This window comes from Elephas maximus, chromosome 11 (genome assembly GCF_024166365.1).
Source record: "Elephas maximus indicus isolate mEleMax1 chromosome 11, mEleMax1 primary haplotype, whole genome shotgun sequence".
Taxonomy (NCBI): Eukaryota; Metazoa; Chordata; class Mammalia; order Proboscidea; family Elephantidae; genus Elephas; species Elephas maximus.
This window is the reverse complement of record NC_064829.1, coordinates 72146733-72164735: the sequence shown is the minus strand read 5'-3', so window position 1 is coordinate 72164735 and position 18003 is coordinate 72146733. Positions and strand designations below refer to the sequence as shown.

Here is an 18003-nt window from a genome sequence, read left to right as displayed (position 1 = left end):
TTATTACCTATTCAAACAATTGTAAAAACCTGGAGACCAGCTCCTAAAGCTCCAGTATCAGCCTAATGGGAGTCCAGAAGTGAGTAGATTGAATGGGGTGGGGGCAAGTGAGGAGACAATGGCTGAGAGTTTCCTGAAACTAAAGCAAGATACAAGTCCCCAGATGGAAGAAATCTGCTGATGAACAAGATACCTTTTAAAAGAACAATTTTAAAATATCCACAATGCAGTGAAATACCAAGAACATCATTAAAAGCAGAGAAAATTCTTAAAACCACAAGGACCAAGAATTATTTTGATAGCAACTTTCCCATCTTTGGATGCCAGAAGATAATGAACCACACCCTCAAAGTGCTGAAGATGGCTTTAAAACTAGAATTCTACACACATTCTAATTCAAGAGTGAAACTTAAATATAGGCATTTTAAGACGTACAAAGGTTCAGAAAGTTACCACCTCCTGCTTTGTTGAATGAACTATTAATGGACAAAAAAAAAAAAAAAACCTTAAATAGGAGGATACAAGAGCAAGAACCTCCAAGTTTTAAAAATGTCTGATTACAGGAGAATAGATCAAAATTAAAGCCTTTAAAAGAAGAACTAAATATATTTTTAGGATTCTATGCATGTGTTTGACCAGCTGACACTAAGATAGCTTTATTTGACCAGCTGACACTGAGACAGCTTAATTACTGACAAATATAATAGTAATCATAGTTGCTGAAAATAAAAATAAAACAACAGTTGCTGTTGAGTCAATTCCAACTCATGGTGACTCCATGTGTTTTAGAGCAGAACTGTGCTCCATAAGGCTTTCGGTGACTGATTTTTCAGAAGTAGATTGCCAGCCCTTTCCTCTGAGGTGTCTCTGGGTAAGTTTGAACTGCCAACCTTTCAGTTAGTAGCTGAGAACTTAGCTATTTGTGCCACCAAAGGACTTTTTCATAATCGTTACTATTTATTAAATATGGTATATTTCAAACATTCTTTTAATTGCTTGATATGTATGAACTCATGTAACCATCATAACAGCCTTATGGGAAAAGGATTGTTGTTGTTTTGCGCCATTGAGGCAATTCCCATTCATAGCAACCCTATAGAACAGAGTCGAACTGCCCCATAGGGTTTTGCATGTTAGGCATGCAAAAACTGGACAATGAGTAGGGAAGGCTAAAGAAGAATTAATGCCTTTGAATTATGGCGTTGGTGAAGAATACTGAATGCACCATGCACTGCCAGAAGTACAAACACATCTGTCTTGGGAGAAGTACAACCAGAATGTTCCTTAGAAGGGAGGATGGCAAGACTTCACCTTATGTACTTTGGACATGTTAGCAGGAGGGACCAGTCCCTTGAGAAGGATATCATGCTTCATAAAATAGAGTGTCAGAGAAAAAGAGGAAGACTCTCAATGAGATGGATTGACACAGTGGCTGCAACAATGGGCTCAAACATAGCAATGATTGTGAGGGTGAAGCAGAACCAGGCAGTGTTTCATTCTGTTGTATGTAGGGTAGCTATGAGTCGGAACACAGTCCATGGCAATGTTTATGGAAGCCAACTGCCAGGTCTTTTTTCCTTTGGAGCAGCTAGTGGATTTGAAATACTGACCCTTTGGTTAGCAACCAAGTGCTTAGCCATTGCTCCATCAGGGCTCCTATAGGAAAAGTGCTATTTTCCATTGAAATAAAACTGAAGTGAAATAAAGTGACATTCCTGGCTCATGGTTGGACCGTATATGAGTGTTAGAACTGGTACTTGAATGGGGTCATGCGGCTACTTCTTTAGCCACCATGCCATGGTGGGTCAACTTTTCCTGCTCTTTCATGATAAGGAGTTGTTGCCTGGAGAGCATTTCCAGTATCAAGCCCACCTCTGCACTAGGCTTTGCAGACAGTTCCATTGCCCAGACTCCCAATATGCCCTAGTTCTCAGGTCTTAAATTAAGTTCTGCTCTACTTCTGACCCTTCAACTCAGCCTTACCCACTAAAAACCATCCCATGTGGTATTCGAAACAAACACCCTTAAAAGGAGTAGTGTTAGTTTTCTAGGGCTACATAACGAAGTACCACAAACTAAAAAAAAAAAAAGGTGGCTTAAAACAAACGAAATTTGTTTTCTCACAGTTCTGGAGGCTAAGGTGTTCAAAGTCAAGGTGCCTGCAGGGTCATCATCTCTCTGAAGGCTATAGGATCCTTCCTGCCTCTTTCTAGCTTCTGTTGTTTCTGGCATTTCTTGGAGTCCCTTGGTTTGTAGATGCGTCACTCCAACCTCTGCCTCCATTGTCACATGCATCTTCCTTTTGTGTCTCTTTTCCTCTTCACATAAGGACACCTGCCATATTGGATTAGGGCCCACCCTATTCTAGTCTGACCTCATCTTAAATACTTACACAAAGACCCTATTTCCAAAAAGAGTCACATTCATAGGTTAGGTCTTGAACCTATCTTTTTGGGAGACACAATTCATAGCACTACAGGAGCCATCTTGTGTTTCCCCTCCTACTCAGAGTATCTCCACTCCTCTGAACTTTCAGCTCAATGACTATGACCTTGATTCTGTGTCTGGGCCACTGGGCTTAAGTGTTTATTTCTGGTGTCCTTGAGGTTTAAACCCTGGTTTCCTCAGAGGACTCTGACCTAGATTATTCTTCTGAATTGCTATGCATTTTGCTGCTGCATAAAGGCAGATCCATTTCTCACACAATCTGAGCCACCCCTAAACTGAGTCTCCTTGCGAAACAGGCCATTACGCCCTCTGCTCCTTTCACCTATTTTTCCTAGGTTTCCACAAGTAAGCCATGATGCCCTATTCCTGGGAATCAAGATGCAACAGGTCTTATGATCTGTAGACCTAATGGAATGACAACAAGCAAATGGTTGTAGGGAAACATGTTTATTTATTATATAGTTGCAATATAATATAAGTTACAGACACATCTAATATATTTGTCTGCATATAATATTTGTCTGCTGTTCAACACTTTATTCTCAGTATTTCTTACAGAAGGATATGGAAAAAGACTCATCCTTTCTTATAAAAAGAACAAGTTAATGCATTTCTTTAGATAGAAAATTATCTGATTGCTTGCTTCTGTAACTTTATCGGTTACATTAAATAGTGAGCAATAAAAAAACACCATTATACATTATATAAAACAATAAATAACACAATGAAAGTCAATGCTACAAAATAGACTAGTAGGGAAGAACATGGGACATCATCCCATTTTAGGGAACCAGGTGATTACTAGGGCTGTCACGTTTTGATTGACATGGTTGTCTGGTTACTTATGTATTTATATTTAATGTGACTTATGTAACTAGTCAATTTTAACCTGTAGATGTTGCTCAGAAAAAGAGATATATGTAGGAAAAATCTCTAAAGTTTTGGCACTTGAGATGGGAATTCTGCAGCTTACAGCTCACGCTACAAACTCCTCTGCAAAAAGAGAAACTGTCAATTTCAGGGTGAGGAGAATCTGCCCAAAAAGAGAATGCTCTTGGTCCTTCCATGCATGATAAAGAAGAGGAAAGGATGATCTGCCACAAACCGTGGGCCTCCGTGGCCAGTTCTTCCTGTCATAATGGCCCCCGTGCCAGCAGATGCTTCCGTGCCCTCTTCATTAACATCCACGGCGGCTTGGTGGAACACCTCAGACAGAAACAGGTCATTCCTGTCTGACATTCCCGAGAAATTGGCCTGGCCTTTGCTGAAGGCATCACTCATGCCCATGCTTCTCAGAATGGATTTGAGTTCATAACGCTCTTCCAATTTGAACTGGGGAATGTACACCTCAACATCATCTTCCTCCATCGTGTCTTCACTGGTCCACTTGTTGAGATTGTCATAGGTTATCTCACCTTCTAGCTGTAAATCCAAAAATTACCAGTGAGTATTTATTTTAAAAAAAGGAAAAGGAAAACAACTCTATGTTAACTCAAATGTTAAAAATCAGCGACTTTACTATATTGTGGGTGAGATAAAAATGTGCTGGATCGGTAAAATTTTTGCAGGAAGGTGGCATGTGTAACAGACATTTAAGTCTGAACCAAATACTTTGAATGAAAGTTTGAGACATGGCATATTTACTCTCAACCACTTCACATATTTCCTAAGACGTAGACATGTTCATCTCCTAAGAGGTAGGGTTAGCTCCAGAAATTTAAAACAATTAAAGTAGGCATGCCTTACCGACTCCAAGCCAGTAGACACATTGGCAACTTCATCGGGAAGCAACAGGAACATGCTGACATCTCCAGCGTATGGGAGTTCTAGAATCTGAGTCTTTAGGTGTTCTATGTACCCAATGTTCAGCTTTTCATGCAAGTACATCATCTGTACAGGTTTGTGCTCAGTCTGAAATTTTTAAAAAGTAAATATGAAAGCTGCTACTGAGATGTCTAGAGATTTACAGTTAGGCATAAAAGAGAGTGGGCTCTGCTTTAGTGTTGAAGAAATGTTTTTAAAAATCAATAAAACAAATCATTTGCATGCCCTTACAGTGAGTGCTTTGAATTTATTGGCTTTTTTCAAGTTTACCCGTTTTTTAAGGAGAATAATAAATAAATAAATAAATAAATAAAATATTTGTTGACTACCCACGAATGGCCATGTTCTTGTGCTATTAGGTGCCATTGAGTAGATTCCAACTCACAGCAACCTTGTGTGACAAAGTAGAACTGCCCCATAGGATTTCCTAGGCTGTAATCTTAACGGAAGTAAATCACCAGGTCTTTCTCCCGTGGAGCTGCTGGGTGGGTTCGAACCATCAACCTTTTGGTTAGCAGCCAAGCACTTAACCATTGTGCCACCAGGGCTACTTTATGGGCTAGGAACTCTGCTAAATCTCATTGATTCCTTACAGCAACATTTTGAGGTGGATAATATTATTATCCCAGTTTTATAGATCAAGAAATGGAATGCATGGAAGATCAGTAAGGTCATAGTTGGTAAGTAGGAGAGCAAATACTTGAGTCAAGGTAGGCTCATGATCATACTGCCTCTTATAAATTAAAAAAAAAAAAAAAAAAAGACCCGTTGTTGTCAAGTCGATTTGGACTCATAGTAACTCTATAGGACAGAGTAAAACTGCCCCATAGGCTGTAATCTTTATGGAAACTGGCTGTCACATGTTTATTCCCTGGAATCGCTGGTTGGTTCAAACTGCAGACCTTTTGGTTATCAGCTGAGCGCTTAACCACTGGACCACTAGGGTTCTTTTCTCATAAATTACTGAGTGATATTCAGTAGCTTGAAAGGGTCAATCAATTACCCAATGTGCATAACCTAAGACTAGCAAGTCATTTAGGTGCATCACTGACTGATCTCTAATTTTCCGTCTCTATCTAGCGTAAAAAAAAGTTAGAGAGATGCATCTTGTTGCCTCTTACCAAGCTCACACGGAAAGGATGAAGTCCATTTAGTTTCTTCTGAAATGGAGTTCTCCACTTTCCCTTGAAGTAGACAGCATTCACCAGGACCATCCTGGTCTCCCTGTCCACGGAACCTTCCGGTAGTAGGTTTGGGATTTTGCCTGCAAAAATATGACATATGTCTAGGTTTCACAATCAAGAACTGTGAAGCTATTACAATTTCTTGAGTCTTTCGAGTAGCTAACAAACTCAACATTCACATTTGCCAAACTCTACGGAGATGTTGATCATCAAGCTTGAATTTTTCTCTAGATTTACATGAAGCACAGATCAAATTTCTCAGGTTTGTGAAATCCAAGAGAAAATGAAGGAATATTGGATTTAAAATTGAGATTTACTATTAAATTTTGAAAGGATATTTTTACTTCCTTTTATATTGTTTTCTCAAAGTTTTGCAGTTATATGTGAGTTATTTAATTCAGAATTAAGTGAAAGAGAGTTTCTTAAGGAAAATACTGATATTGCATGCCTGCTCTATTCCAACGATCACAACTACTCTACTAAACCAAAAAACCAAACCCACTGCCATCATGTCGATTCTGACTCATAGCGACCCTATAGGACAGAGTAGAACGGCCCCATAGTGTTTCCAAGGAGCAGCTGGTGGATTTGAACTGCTGACCTGTTGATTAACAGCTATAGCCCTTTACCACTGTGCCATCAGGGCTCCAACTATTCTACTAGGTGGGTATTATTAGTGTCAAAATTTCGTAAGTGGAAAGAACAGAAAGCATTTCCTTGGTTTTACCATTGGTTTGAGCCTTGACCCAGGAATTAATCTTTTTTCTGGCTTCATCTGCACGTTCTAGGAAGTCCACCGCCTGAGGTTCCGTGGAGTAATATTTCTTAGAGAGTTTTATGTATTCCTTTAAAGCAAGAAAATGCCAAGATTACACAGAATTTACACTGAATGAGCCATGGTGTAACTGTAAATTATGAACATTCTGTCAAGATTAAGAGGTCTGAGGAGGGGATTGGTGGAGGGTGGGTTGAAAGAGGAAATAGTTGAGATTACAGCTGTGTCATTGATCCCCTTCCCTATCTGCCTTCACGGCCTCTCCCCAACTCTGTCTGCTTTCTGCACTCTGTCTTGTACACAGCTGATAGATAGTTGCCACACAGTCCATGTGGACTCATGGCTACCTCATGTAACAACAGAAGGAAACATCGCCCGGTTCTGCATCATCCTTACAATCACCAGCATTGTGAGTCCATCGTTATGGCTACTGTGCCGATCTACCTCCCTGTATATCTCCCTCGTCCTTGCTTTGCACCGTAGACTTGGAATAATAGAGAAGTTCAGCTTGAGGATGGTAGCTCTCAAAATCAGTTGCACTTGTCCTGATTTACTACTCTGCAACTGGGACAATCTACAACAGGCAGAGGCAGGCACCAAAAACAGGAGGACAGGGATTGCTGCCATCACCCGGTGCCGTTTATGTGCAGTCAGTCATGGGGAACCTATGTGGAATTCTGACTTTCTTTGTATGGATTGTAGAGAGCTGCTTTGAAGGCAGTTGCAGGTTTGGGGTCCTGCTATTTCAATTACAGGTTTTACTTACTTCATTGAATCTTGTGGACTTCTCTCCAAACACCTGATTGATGCTTTCCAATAAGTAACCCCCGGAGGATGAATTGATTGCAGATATGAGAGACTGGAAAGATGAATGGATTGTATTTCCAGCTTGTGCCTTAAACAGATAGAAGGGATTCCCTTTACATACCACATGACTGCTGAACAGGATATTTCTAAAGCAATAATATTTTTTTCTGAACACAACAATAACATGCTGTATTAATGTACACTTCTGGTACTTTACAGGAATCTTTGAGAAAGTGATTTTGATAGGGATGCAGTGCATTAAAAGTAATAAGTTTTTATTTGTTTCAAATTTTGCTGTGCCTGTGGAGCTCCAGCGATGCAATGGTTAAGTGCTCGGCCGCTGACCAAAAGGTTGGTGGTTTGAGCCCACCCAGCTGCTCTGTGGGAGAAAGATGCAGTCTGCTTCCATGAAGATTACAGCCTTGGAAACCCTTTGGGGCAGTTCTACTCTGTCACATGGGGTCACCATGATTTGGTATCAAGCTGACAACACCCAACAACAACAATATGGATTGGATTCAACCATGAAGTAACCAACATCCTAGAAGAGGCTCGTTTTACAGTTCTCTAACATTCAAAGTCTCTTAAGATTTTTTTTACAATGTTACCTTAGTAATGGTCTAAAAAAGTTCATATAGCGTCTATAGGTACCCACTTTACAATTAAGGAGTTGGTTCTGCAGTAGAAAATCTGGGTTTTAGAAAACCACAGAAATGAATGAGAAATAGGGCCTTCAGCCTGAAGCATGTAAGCACTACACAGACTAGGGTGCTATAGGACATAGGGCTCAGTTACAGCGCCATCTGTCGGTGGAGCAGGGGGCAGAGCCCTCCAGCTGGATTGCCAGGGGTCCTAAAGACATGGCTGAATCGCCATATTGAAGGGACCCTCTCCATCTCATCTAGCCCATAATTCCCTTGAGGATGGGCAGATGTAGCATCAGGATTCTCAGGAAGGAAGCCATGGGAGAGATCTCCTAATAACCTAACCCCTGAGGGTGATTATGGAAGTTAGTTGCCAATAGGAGCAAGTCTATAACCAGTTCCTATAACTTAGCTGAATGGCTGCTGTTTAAGCAAATGGAATATTGAGAAAATAGAGAAAGAGAGATGGAGAGAGACAGAGACAGGGATTTGTGAGTTAGTGGCTCCTCATAAAGTCATCAGAATTGGCCGTCCCCATTCCTCAACTATTTTTCACACTCTAAACTCTTTCCTATGGAAATCTGTATCCATGCATGTGTATTCTAGAATCCTCCATCTTGGTTTTTGAATAAATTATACACCCAACCAACGGCAGAGTGGTAGGACAGAACTTAGAAATAGCCTTGGCTGAAAGTCGTGAAGTCTGAAATCTTCCCTGGCTCTGCTGCTAATTAACTGTGTGACCACAGAAAATTCATTTAGTGCCTTTGAGTCTTAGTTTTCTTTCCATAAATGGAAGAAGTTGTACTAGGTTCCTTCCCAAACATCGTGCTTTTAAGACAAGAGTCTAGAAATAAAATATATGAGAAAGATGGACATATGAGTCAGATACCTGCAAAATAGCATCAGGATAAGTAGCCTTCTTGATCTGCTGCATGATCTCATAGCCGGTGAAGTTCTGCGGGGTCACTGGGATGATTCTGTGGCCTCCAACTTTGTTAAACTGAAGCACCTACAATGAGAATTAGAGAGAATTGGTTATACTTACTGCTAATTGCTTTTAAAACCAATGAATATCAGGTGTTTCTTCATGGTTTTTTTTTTTTTTTTTTTTGGTCTGGTTTCCTGCATTCGTGTATGGGGAAAAAATACAAGAATTCTATTTAAAAGACCAGTTATCAACTGCCCCCCATGTCATAAGGATAAAACCAGAAATGGTAGAATTTTCTGATAGATGTTCTTCATATATGATACGTTAGTGTCAGCCAGCCTAAATTTCTCTTACAGAAAACAGTGTGAGGTATTTTATACTAATCTGCATCTGGCCATTTTGGACGGTAATTTATTACTAATTATGAGACAATTTATAATTTCTTTCCTAAATTATCTAAATTATTCATCTAACCCATAAATTGCCTTAATTAAATGCCCAGTATTTTGAAGAAAATAATAAGGATGACTCAAGATCTTGTACCTCTCTATTTAATGGCCTTAACTACCAACTACAAGTCAAAGTCATCTTAAGCATAAAAAAGCTCATTCGATATTAACAAGGATCTCAAAGTCACCTAAATCATCACCCCACTCACACACAGAGAGAAACTAACGTTGATGTCGGGGAATAAATTACAGGGAAAAACAACAATGAGTCTCTTCTTTAGATGGTAGCAGGCTGGACAGATGAAGACTGGCCCCTTTAAAGCTGCCTCTGACTCCCTCCTCCCAGCCTGGCCCAGCCAGTCTCAGGACCCCATCCTGGCCCTGCCTCCCAGGGCTCCCCACAACATCTTTTGGGACACATTGGTCCTGCAGTACACCCCCATGGGGCCCCCGGTGAGGAAGAGCTGATCTGGTAAATAGATTGAGGTTGGGGCTCTGCTACTAAACTAAACATAGGCTTGTCCAGCCAGCTAGTGGATTTCTGGGCTGGGGGAGAGAGGTGTTTGGGTTTGTGGGGCTTTTCTGTGCTCTTCAAATCATACATCATAAGTCTTGCCCAATAATCTCTGAAAAGAAGCGGTCCCCTGTGCCTCCACATAAAGGGACGATGTTTCCTGTAACTGTTTCTCTTCTTTTCCTCCTTTGTCTCATGTACTTTGGACATGTTATTAGGAGGGACCAGACCCTGGAGAAGGACATCATGCTTGGTAAAGTAGAGGGTCAGTGAAAAAGAGGAAGACTCTCAACGAGATAGATTGACACAGTGGCTGCAACAAGGGACTCAAGCATAAGGACTGTGAGGATAGTGCAGATCCAGGCAATGTTTCCTTCTGTTGTCGATTGTGACTCATTACGACCCTATAGGACAGAGTAGAACTGCCTAATAGGGTTTCCAAGACTGTAAATCTTTATGGGAGCAGTTCGCCAGGTCTTTTCTCCCATTGAGCCTCTGGTAGGTTCAAACCACTGACCACTTGGTTAGCAGCCAAGTGCTTATCCATTGAACCACCAAGGCTCCTTTCTAAAGAAATATGCCACTTAAATAGAGTGTCTCTTGTCTGCAGCTGATGCTTCCCTGAACCACTGCAAAGGCCACTCAGGGAGATATCGCTGCAGGGGTAAGGATGTGAGGAGACCCTGGCCCACGCTGAGGACACGGAGAAAATAGCAAGTCACGTACACTGCCTGGAGAGGATGGGTCTGTTGCCTGGACCCTGAACATAAGAACTGGGGAAAAAATATTTCTTCCTGGCACACTAATCTCATAGACACCTATGCCCTTTCAGAGTTTATTCCTTCTATTTATTCCTTTTGACTACAATTACACTACCTCTACCAGTTACTGTATGCCAGTTCCCAACTGCATGGCCTCTTCTGCCCTAATTTCCTCAGCTGTAAACTGATGTTGATAATACTGGCACCTACCTCATAGGGTTTCATATAATGAGGGTAAATTCATAAAAAATTCTTAGAATGTGCCTGGCTAATAAGTATTAGCTACCCTGGTAGCATAGTGGCTAAGAGCTACAGCTGCTAGCCAAAAGGTCAGCAGTTCGAATCCACCAGGTGCTCCTTGGAAACTCTATGGGGCAGTTCTACTATGTTCTGTAGGGTCACTATGAGTTGGAATCGACTCAACAGCAATGGTTTTGGTTTTTTGGTTCCAACTACTGCTTGTAGGTGCTTTACATATTATGTCTACTCTTCACAACTGTCCTGCAGAGTATGTATTTTCAGTCCCATCTTATAGATAAGGAAACCGAGGTTCAGAAGGGGTCATAAATTGAATTATGAACCCTCAAAAAATGTGCATACCAATTTGGCTGGGCCATGATTCCCAATATTGTGTGATTTTCCTATATGTGTTTAGTTGTAAATCCTGCCTCTATGATGTTAATGAGGGAGGATGGGCCGCTGTTGTGTTAGTGAGGCAGGATGCAGTCTATAAGATTGGATTGTGTCTTGAGGCAATCCCTTGAGATATAAAAGAAAGAAGCAAGCAGAGAGACAGGGAGACGTCACACCACCAAGAAAGCAGTGCCAGGAGCAGAGCGCATACTTTGGACCCGGGGTCCCTGCGCAGAGGAGCTCCTAGTCTGGGGGAAGATTGATGAGAAGGCTGACAAAAGAGAGAAGTCTTCACCTGGAGCTGGCACCCTGAATTTGGACTTTCAGCCTACTTTACTGTGAGAAAATAAACTTCTCCTTGTTAAAGCCATCCACTTGTGGTATTTCTGTTACAGCAGCACTAGATGACTAAGAGAGAGGGTTTTCATGCTCTTGCTCATACCTAGCAAGTGGGAAAGCCATGACTCAAACACAGATTTGTCTGTCCCCAAGGATCCTGCCTCCTCCTCCATCTTTCCTCTCTTTTCAATTGGGAAGCAACCAAATTAGCCTTTGAATTTTAAAATCTGTACAAGTAGCAGACTTGTAAGAAGACTATATAAAACACTTGCATAGTCCCAAGTCCTCAAAACACTTTCTGGATACAGAAAAGTTGTATTGTGCCCAGAGCGACCAGTAAGTTAATTTTCATTTGATAAGAAAATTGTGTTTATGTTAATAATCCAGGACACTTCATTCTGCATTTACACTCAAAATACATTGCTTCTTTGCATTAAAAAAATTAACACCCTGATGTTTTATAAAGTTTCCAATAAATTTACTATCTATTTTTTCAAGGCAAAGAAAATAAAAGAGGAGTATTGCAAAATGTTGAGCAATTGGGTTTCGCGGTAAGTCTTTCTGCTTAAATTGCCACAAACACAGGGAGTGGTGCACCCATCGCAGGTCCTCTTGCAGCAAGATTGGCCAACGTCTCTCTGGGAAAAGCCTTTGGCTCGAACAAGGCCCATCTTAAATGGGTCACCATGTACCTGGAAAGATGTATCTATATTCAGGTACAGTCTCATGGGAAAACGGAAAGCAGCCAGTGGCAATTTGGTGTGTCTGGAAGCACAAGCGCTTGTGGGACATCAGGACCTGTAATTGAAAGCATTCAATTCTCATGTTTCTCTGTGTGTATGTGAATGTGAAAGAACTTTAATTATAGAATGGCCACATATGGGTCACTGGCCTAGGACATAGCAGGATCATACAAATTTTAAATGTGCTGAATTAATCCTAATCTCATGGGCATTGTACAGTGTCCAGGTGAAATAGTTCGACATATTGTGAAGGCCTTCAGACTCAATGGAAATGGTCCCCTGGCTGAGCCTGTGTCCATTCACCAAGGGAGGAAACCATTGGCCTTGGTACAGAAATATTTCACAATGCTGTCTACACTCTGTCCACAATGACCTTGAAAACTGGCCATGCTAAGAGGCCAGGCCCCATTTTGTTGATATGACCTCATGGGTTTGATAATATGGCTGGAGGTTCTGTGAAGCTACCTCACTACCCATGCATCTCCGAGTGACCACAGTTCTGACACTCTCTTAAGACAATTAAGATGAACTCTTTACAGGAGGGGTTTTGAGGAACAAAAACACCATGATGGTAGTTCAGTGGGAAGACCCTGAACCAGAAGTTAGGGAACTTTGGGCAACCCTGGGAAAGGTGCTTCATTCCTGTTACCAGCTTTCTTATCTGTAGAATGATCAATCGAAACCAAATCCATTGCCATGGAGTCGACTCCAACTCATGGCAGCCCCATGTGTATTAGAATAGAACTGTCCTCCAAAGGATTGTCAAAGGCTATGGTCTTTCAGAGGCAGATCACCAGGTCTTTCTTTCAAGGTGCCTCTGGGTAAATTCAAACCACCAACCTTTCGGTCAGTAGCTGAGCACTTAACTGTTTGCGATACCCAGGGCTACTAATGTAGAATGATATCAGTCTAAAAACGAAATGAGATAATCCATGCAAAACACTTTGAAAAGTATAAACATCATATCATTAAAATCTAAGATATTGTCACTATTGACTGTTTCCAGCCTGGTAAGCCAATAAACCCCCATATGCCTTTTGCTATCTTCAGCTGAGGGTTTTTGTGGCTTGGCTGTTGGCAGATCTGAATCTATGGAGTTCGTGTTGTAATGGTGGGTGCTTTATTAGCATACGATGGTCGCTGACCTTGTTATGGTCAAGATGGCTTGCGAATAAAACAAGAGCAATTCTGCCCATTTCAGAACTCATTCGGTCCTAACTCAGAGTTCTGACACAAACTCACCTGTGCTATCTGGTCTGCAGTCTTGCCCCTGGCACCCAGGTAGACCATGGCCATGGTGGACGAGATGCTCCAGGGACAGAAGAAGAGATTCTGGGTGGGGCTTGTTTCCAACAGATGCTTGAAGAAATTGAGGGCAAAGATGGTATTTGCCACATAAAGTTCCTCCATTGTTTCAATCTAGAACGAAAGTGAGGAAGAAAAAACCAGCTCTAAAAGCTGACTCAACAGTCTGGGTGAGGTTAGCAGAGTGTATCCGGCCTAGGAGGGGTTCCCTCTGTCCTTCCTCCATGGAACAACATGAGGGACAGCAGGGACAGCTTCGTGGGCATGTGACCTATGCAGCCACAAATGGCTCCACACTTAGTGGTCTGCCGTCACCATCTCGACATTCTGAATAATGATTTGACAAGAGGCCCTGCAAATTATGTAGCTGATTCTGAGGTATAGCGAAAAGTTATATGATGAATAGTGACACTTGATGGCACTCCACATAATAAGAATGATAATGACAACAGTAACAATAAATCACACTTGCTGAGTTCTTACTGTATAACAGGCACAGTCCTAAGTACTTTACCTGTACTAATCATTTAATCTTCACAGAAACCCTATGAGGAACGTGCTGCTCTTCTTGCCTTACAAGGGAAGAAACCGCTGCAGAGATAAGTTAAGAAAAATGACCAATGTCACTCAACTGTAAGTAGCGGAACTAGGAATTGACTCCAGGGTCATGCTCTCAGTCTCTATGCTGCGCCCACGAATACACCATGCACACACCATACACACTCACACACAGGCAAATACACACATATCCAAATGCAAGTCTCATGCAAACACATTCTTGTTGGCCACAATCTTCTTTTAAGCTCCCTAATTCTAGAAGTGACTTAGGCCTACTGTTTGAGCGTTGGTGCATTCACCCAGACCCCACATACTTGCTCCAAAAGGACTTCCTATGCTAGGGAGTTTTGTGCTTTGGCGTTGATTGGTGGGAGTGCACGGACAGCTCTGCTTCCCACACCCCACCCATCCCTGGGGGACAATCCAGGCTTATGAAACTTACATACTCAACTTATCAGCCATCTGAACATAGACAGACATGCCTTATATGACCTAAAGCCCCGTGTGCAGCTTGATACTTGGACACACCCAAGGGGTGCAGGTATCTGTTGGTCCTGGACAATGATCATGTTTCTGGCAGTGTGTTATTCTTTCATAGTGGCTTAAAACACACCCTATAATCACCAAAATATATAAATATACAGAACGATGCTGACACTCATCCTCCTATGGGAAACCATCTTGTGACAGTGGCTTCCCAGAGCTGGGGAGGGACTGAGAGTTCCTGGACAAGGCATGTCCTGAGCCTATTGTCTTGCTCTCTTCAGTTGTGGTCTACTCCCTAATCCATGGGTGTCTCATGTGCACAAATGACCTGTGAACTCTTCTTTTTCAGAAAGTAATTGCAATTTTTATCAAATCGTCTCATTCAAAATACCACCCAATGGTATCTTATCAAGAAAAAATAGTTAATTAAGTGAAATTTTCTCTGAGATGCTCACTTTCTCTTGTCTTCTTAATCTTCCCAGGATTCATATGAGATAGATATCATTATCTCTATTTTATAGATTACCCCCTGGTTCAGAGAGGTTAAGTAACATGCAGAAGGTCACACAGCTCTTATGTAATGGTGCAGGGATTCAAACCCAGGTCTGCCTGAGGAAGCCCATCCTTTCTAGTGCCCCACACTGCCTCATCTGCTGATGGTATTATGTGTAACAGCTTCAGCCAGTTACCAGCTTAAGAAATGCTTAAAAAGAGGAAATCAAAAGAGGAAAGTAACAGGCCTGCAATGCTCCTAGAAGATTTATTAAGTTAAAAAATATATATATTACTATTCTTTTTCTCTTGCTTTATCACAGAGACTAAAATAACTTGGGCAGCTCAGGTATTTGTTTTTTCTTCCTGCTACCAATTCAGAATTGCTTTTATAATTAATTAGCCTGATTGTATAGGTCTTTATTGATAAACTCTCTCAATACTCTTTTGGAAACAGAGTATTAATGACATAAATAATATTTCTCTATTTCCATGTGAAAAAGTAAAAAGAAACCAGAGCCAGAAAAGTAAATTAGGCTTCTCTTGTGCCCAGCTCTCTGTAACAACCTGCATAATTATTCATTTTGGCGCAAGAAAAAAAAATTTAAGTGTCAAGGCGAACTTTAAAAAAAAAGTTTTTAATGCCAAGTTAGGATTTCAAGTGACTTAATGCAGAAAAACAAAAGTTATTCAGAATAGAACCAGATTTTCTCAGGTTCGTTTCTTTCTTTCAAAAAATAGCTTAAGTTTTATATTTTAAAACAAGATGCAATCACTTGCATTTGACATTAAAAGACAGTACCTGATGTTTTATATTGCAGCTATAAAATTCCTTCAGGTACACTTTTTGGTAAACTTGTATAACTATTTGCCCAAAACCTGTTGTCATCCAGTCTATTCCAACTCATAGCGAACCTATAGGACAGAGTAGAACTGCCCCATAGGGTTTCCAAGGAGCAGCTGGTGGATTTGAACTGCCCACCATTTGGTTAACAGTCGAACTCTTAACCACTGTGCCACCAGAGTTCCAAATTATTTGCCCCGTAAAGCTTAACAGTTCCTGTTCCACCAATGAAAATATGAAGATGTAAATTACACACATAGTTGGTTGCAAAGTCTACGTTGGACCCCATCTTTGTGATTCTTCCAAGTCTAGTGCTTTTCTTACAAAATTTTTAGAGGTTTGAGCAGTTCATTGTCTTGAAAATCTATGAAGGCACAAGTAAGCAGCATGTCCTAATTCTCAGACCAAACATGCCATATGTTGGGATCATGTGGCCATGATGGGAACCTGCCTAAGACAATGTGAAATTGACATCATGGAGTAATGTCAAATACCATTGTCTCCCAGAATAGGTAACAGCTGTTGTGAATTTCTTAACATGGTAGTAAGTTATATGATTCCAATGACTTCCAGATACTATGCTCCTAATTAGTGTTCAGTAATATCATTGGGAAGAATGGATGGAGACCGTATTGTGGGGCTGGACTCCCTGATGTTTGTAGTGGTTCCTGTAACACAAGTCGACAAGTGTGCCACTGAAACTTGGCCCAGGTGATGAAGAGCTCTGGACATGGCCAGGCACAGGGCCACTGTCACTTTTCTCTGTGGCCCTGGATATTAGATTTGAGTCTGATATAACAATTTTAAAAAAGGTTTTTTTGTGACTAAACAGTGCAAATACTTTGAAATTGACCACAACAAACAATGAGAACTACAAGAAAACATCTCATCCAAAATTATCAGATTTTCCTCCAACAAATATAAAAGCAGTTTCTTTTATTTGATGACTTTCATAATGAACACTTGTCTGCTTATGTGTTAGATTTTTTTAGTTGAACTGTCACTTCAGTCCACCCAACAACTAGCTTTTCTCTTTCACTAAATTGATCCATTATTTAACTCAATTCAATTAACATATTTTGGAATTGGGTTGACTCAACCTAAATAGCTGCTTAATTCCTCCAGTTTTTGATTGTTCATATTAGATGAAAACTGAGTTGTCTTTTCCTTTTGCTTATATAAAACATATAGATTATTTTCAATTGCTCAAACGAAAATATTTTAAGTTACATTTATCTAGACATTTCCACCAAATTCAGGTCAAAACTGTAGCTAGTATAGAGCACACATATTCTACCCTGTTCAATAAAGTTGATACCACATCTTGAATGTGCATTTTCGATTGATTAATATCATATATAGGCATTTACTGTCTCCTGAAATTCAAGATTAAGGCTTACTACAGATTAAATTAAAACCTTGAGCTAAAATATTTTCAGCAAAACAAGCAAACTAAACAAGAAAATACCTAAATTTTTTACTCATCTCGAAAACATGCCACATTTTAATTTTTAATGTATTAATTTTACCAGTATGAAAGAACAGAAAACATGAATCCATTTTCCCCATAGGAATGGCCGTGGAAACAGCTGACATACCTTGCTATTCTTGGAGGTGCTGTCTGACAGGAACCACTCCTTTGGGAGTTGTTAGAGTTCAGGTACGGTAATGTGTGCTTTTATAAAACTCTGCCCCTCCCACAAAGCTTTTTTTTCTTCCCTTTCTCTTTCTAATCTACATCCTTTGAGTGATTCAACATTTTACTCAGACATTGCTAAGAATAGAAATGCCTATTTGCAAAGGCAAAATTTAAGAAATTTGTTGGATGACGTCACTCAGAAAGTTAAGAATTTGGCAATATCTACATCTGCCTGTCAAAGTTCTCCAAAACCTGTCAGCCTCAGTTGCAGGTCTTTCCTTTCTGTATTTCTATGCTAATGAACAGTCAGAAATTCCATGGTACACTTTCTCTCTTCCTGCTTATTAACTTATTTGAGCGTGGTTTTGTGAGGACATGATGCCAGGAGACGATACAGCTATATCGCAATGGTGGAGGACAGCCAAGAAATTCGCAGACACCAAACCACAGCCCTGACACCAGAGAGTTTCTCAGCCAATTCCAGCAACCACCTACCTCCAGTTTTTCTTGTTGTTTTTGCTACATGAGGTAATAGATAGTAAGTCTGTATTGTATAAGCTATTTTTAGACATCTTGAATCCTTCATTATTTGCAGCCAAAAGCATTCCTAAATGGCACAGGCTTACG

General features: G+C 40.6%; 1 protein-coding gene across 1 annotated transcript; it reads right to left on the bottom strand.

Annotated features, from left to right (window-relative positions):
• Nucleotides 1-2876: 2876 nt before the first annotated feature.
• On the bottom strand, nucleotides 2877-17397 carry SERPINB2 (serpin family B member 2). The gene is made up of 8 exons (XM_049900267.1): nucleotides 17336-17397; nucleotides 13295-13471; nucleotides 8575-8694; nucleotides 6998-7126; nucleotides 6184-6301; nucleotides 5394-5536; nucleotides 4195-4359; nucleotides 2877-3870 (listed from the first exon to the last, which is right to left on the bottom strand). The coding sequence occupies exons 2-8, from the start codon at nucleotides 13460-13462 to the stop codon at nucleotides 3466-3468; spliced, it is 1248 nt and encodes a 415-aa protein (XP_049756224.1). The 5' UTR covers nucleotides 13463-13471; nucleotides 17336-17397; the 3' UTR covers nucleotides 2877-3465.
• Nucleotides 17398-18003: the final 606 nt, after the last annotated feature.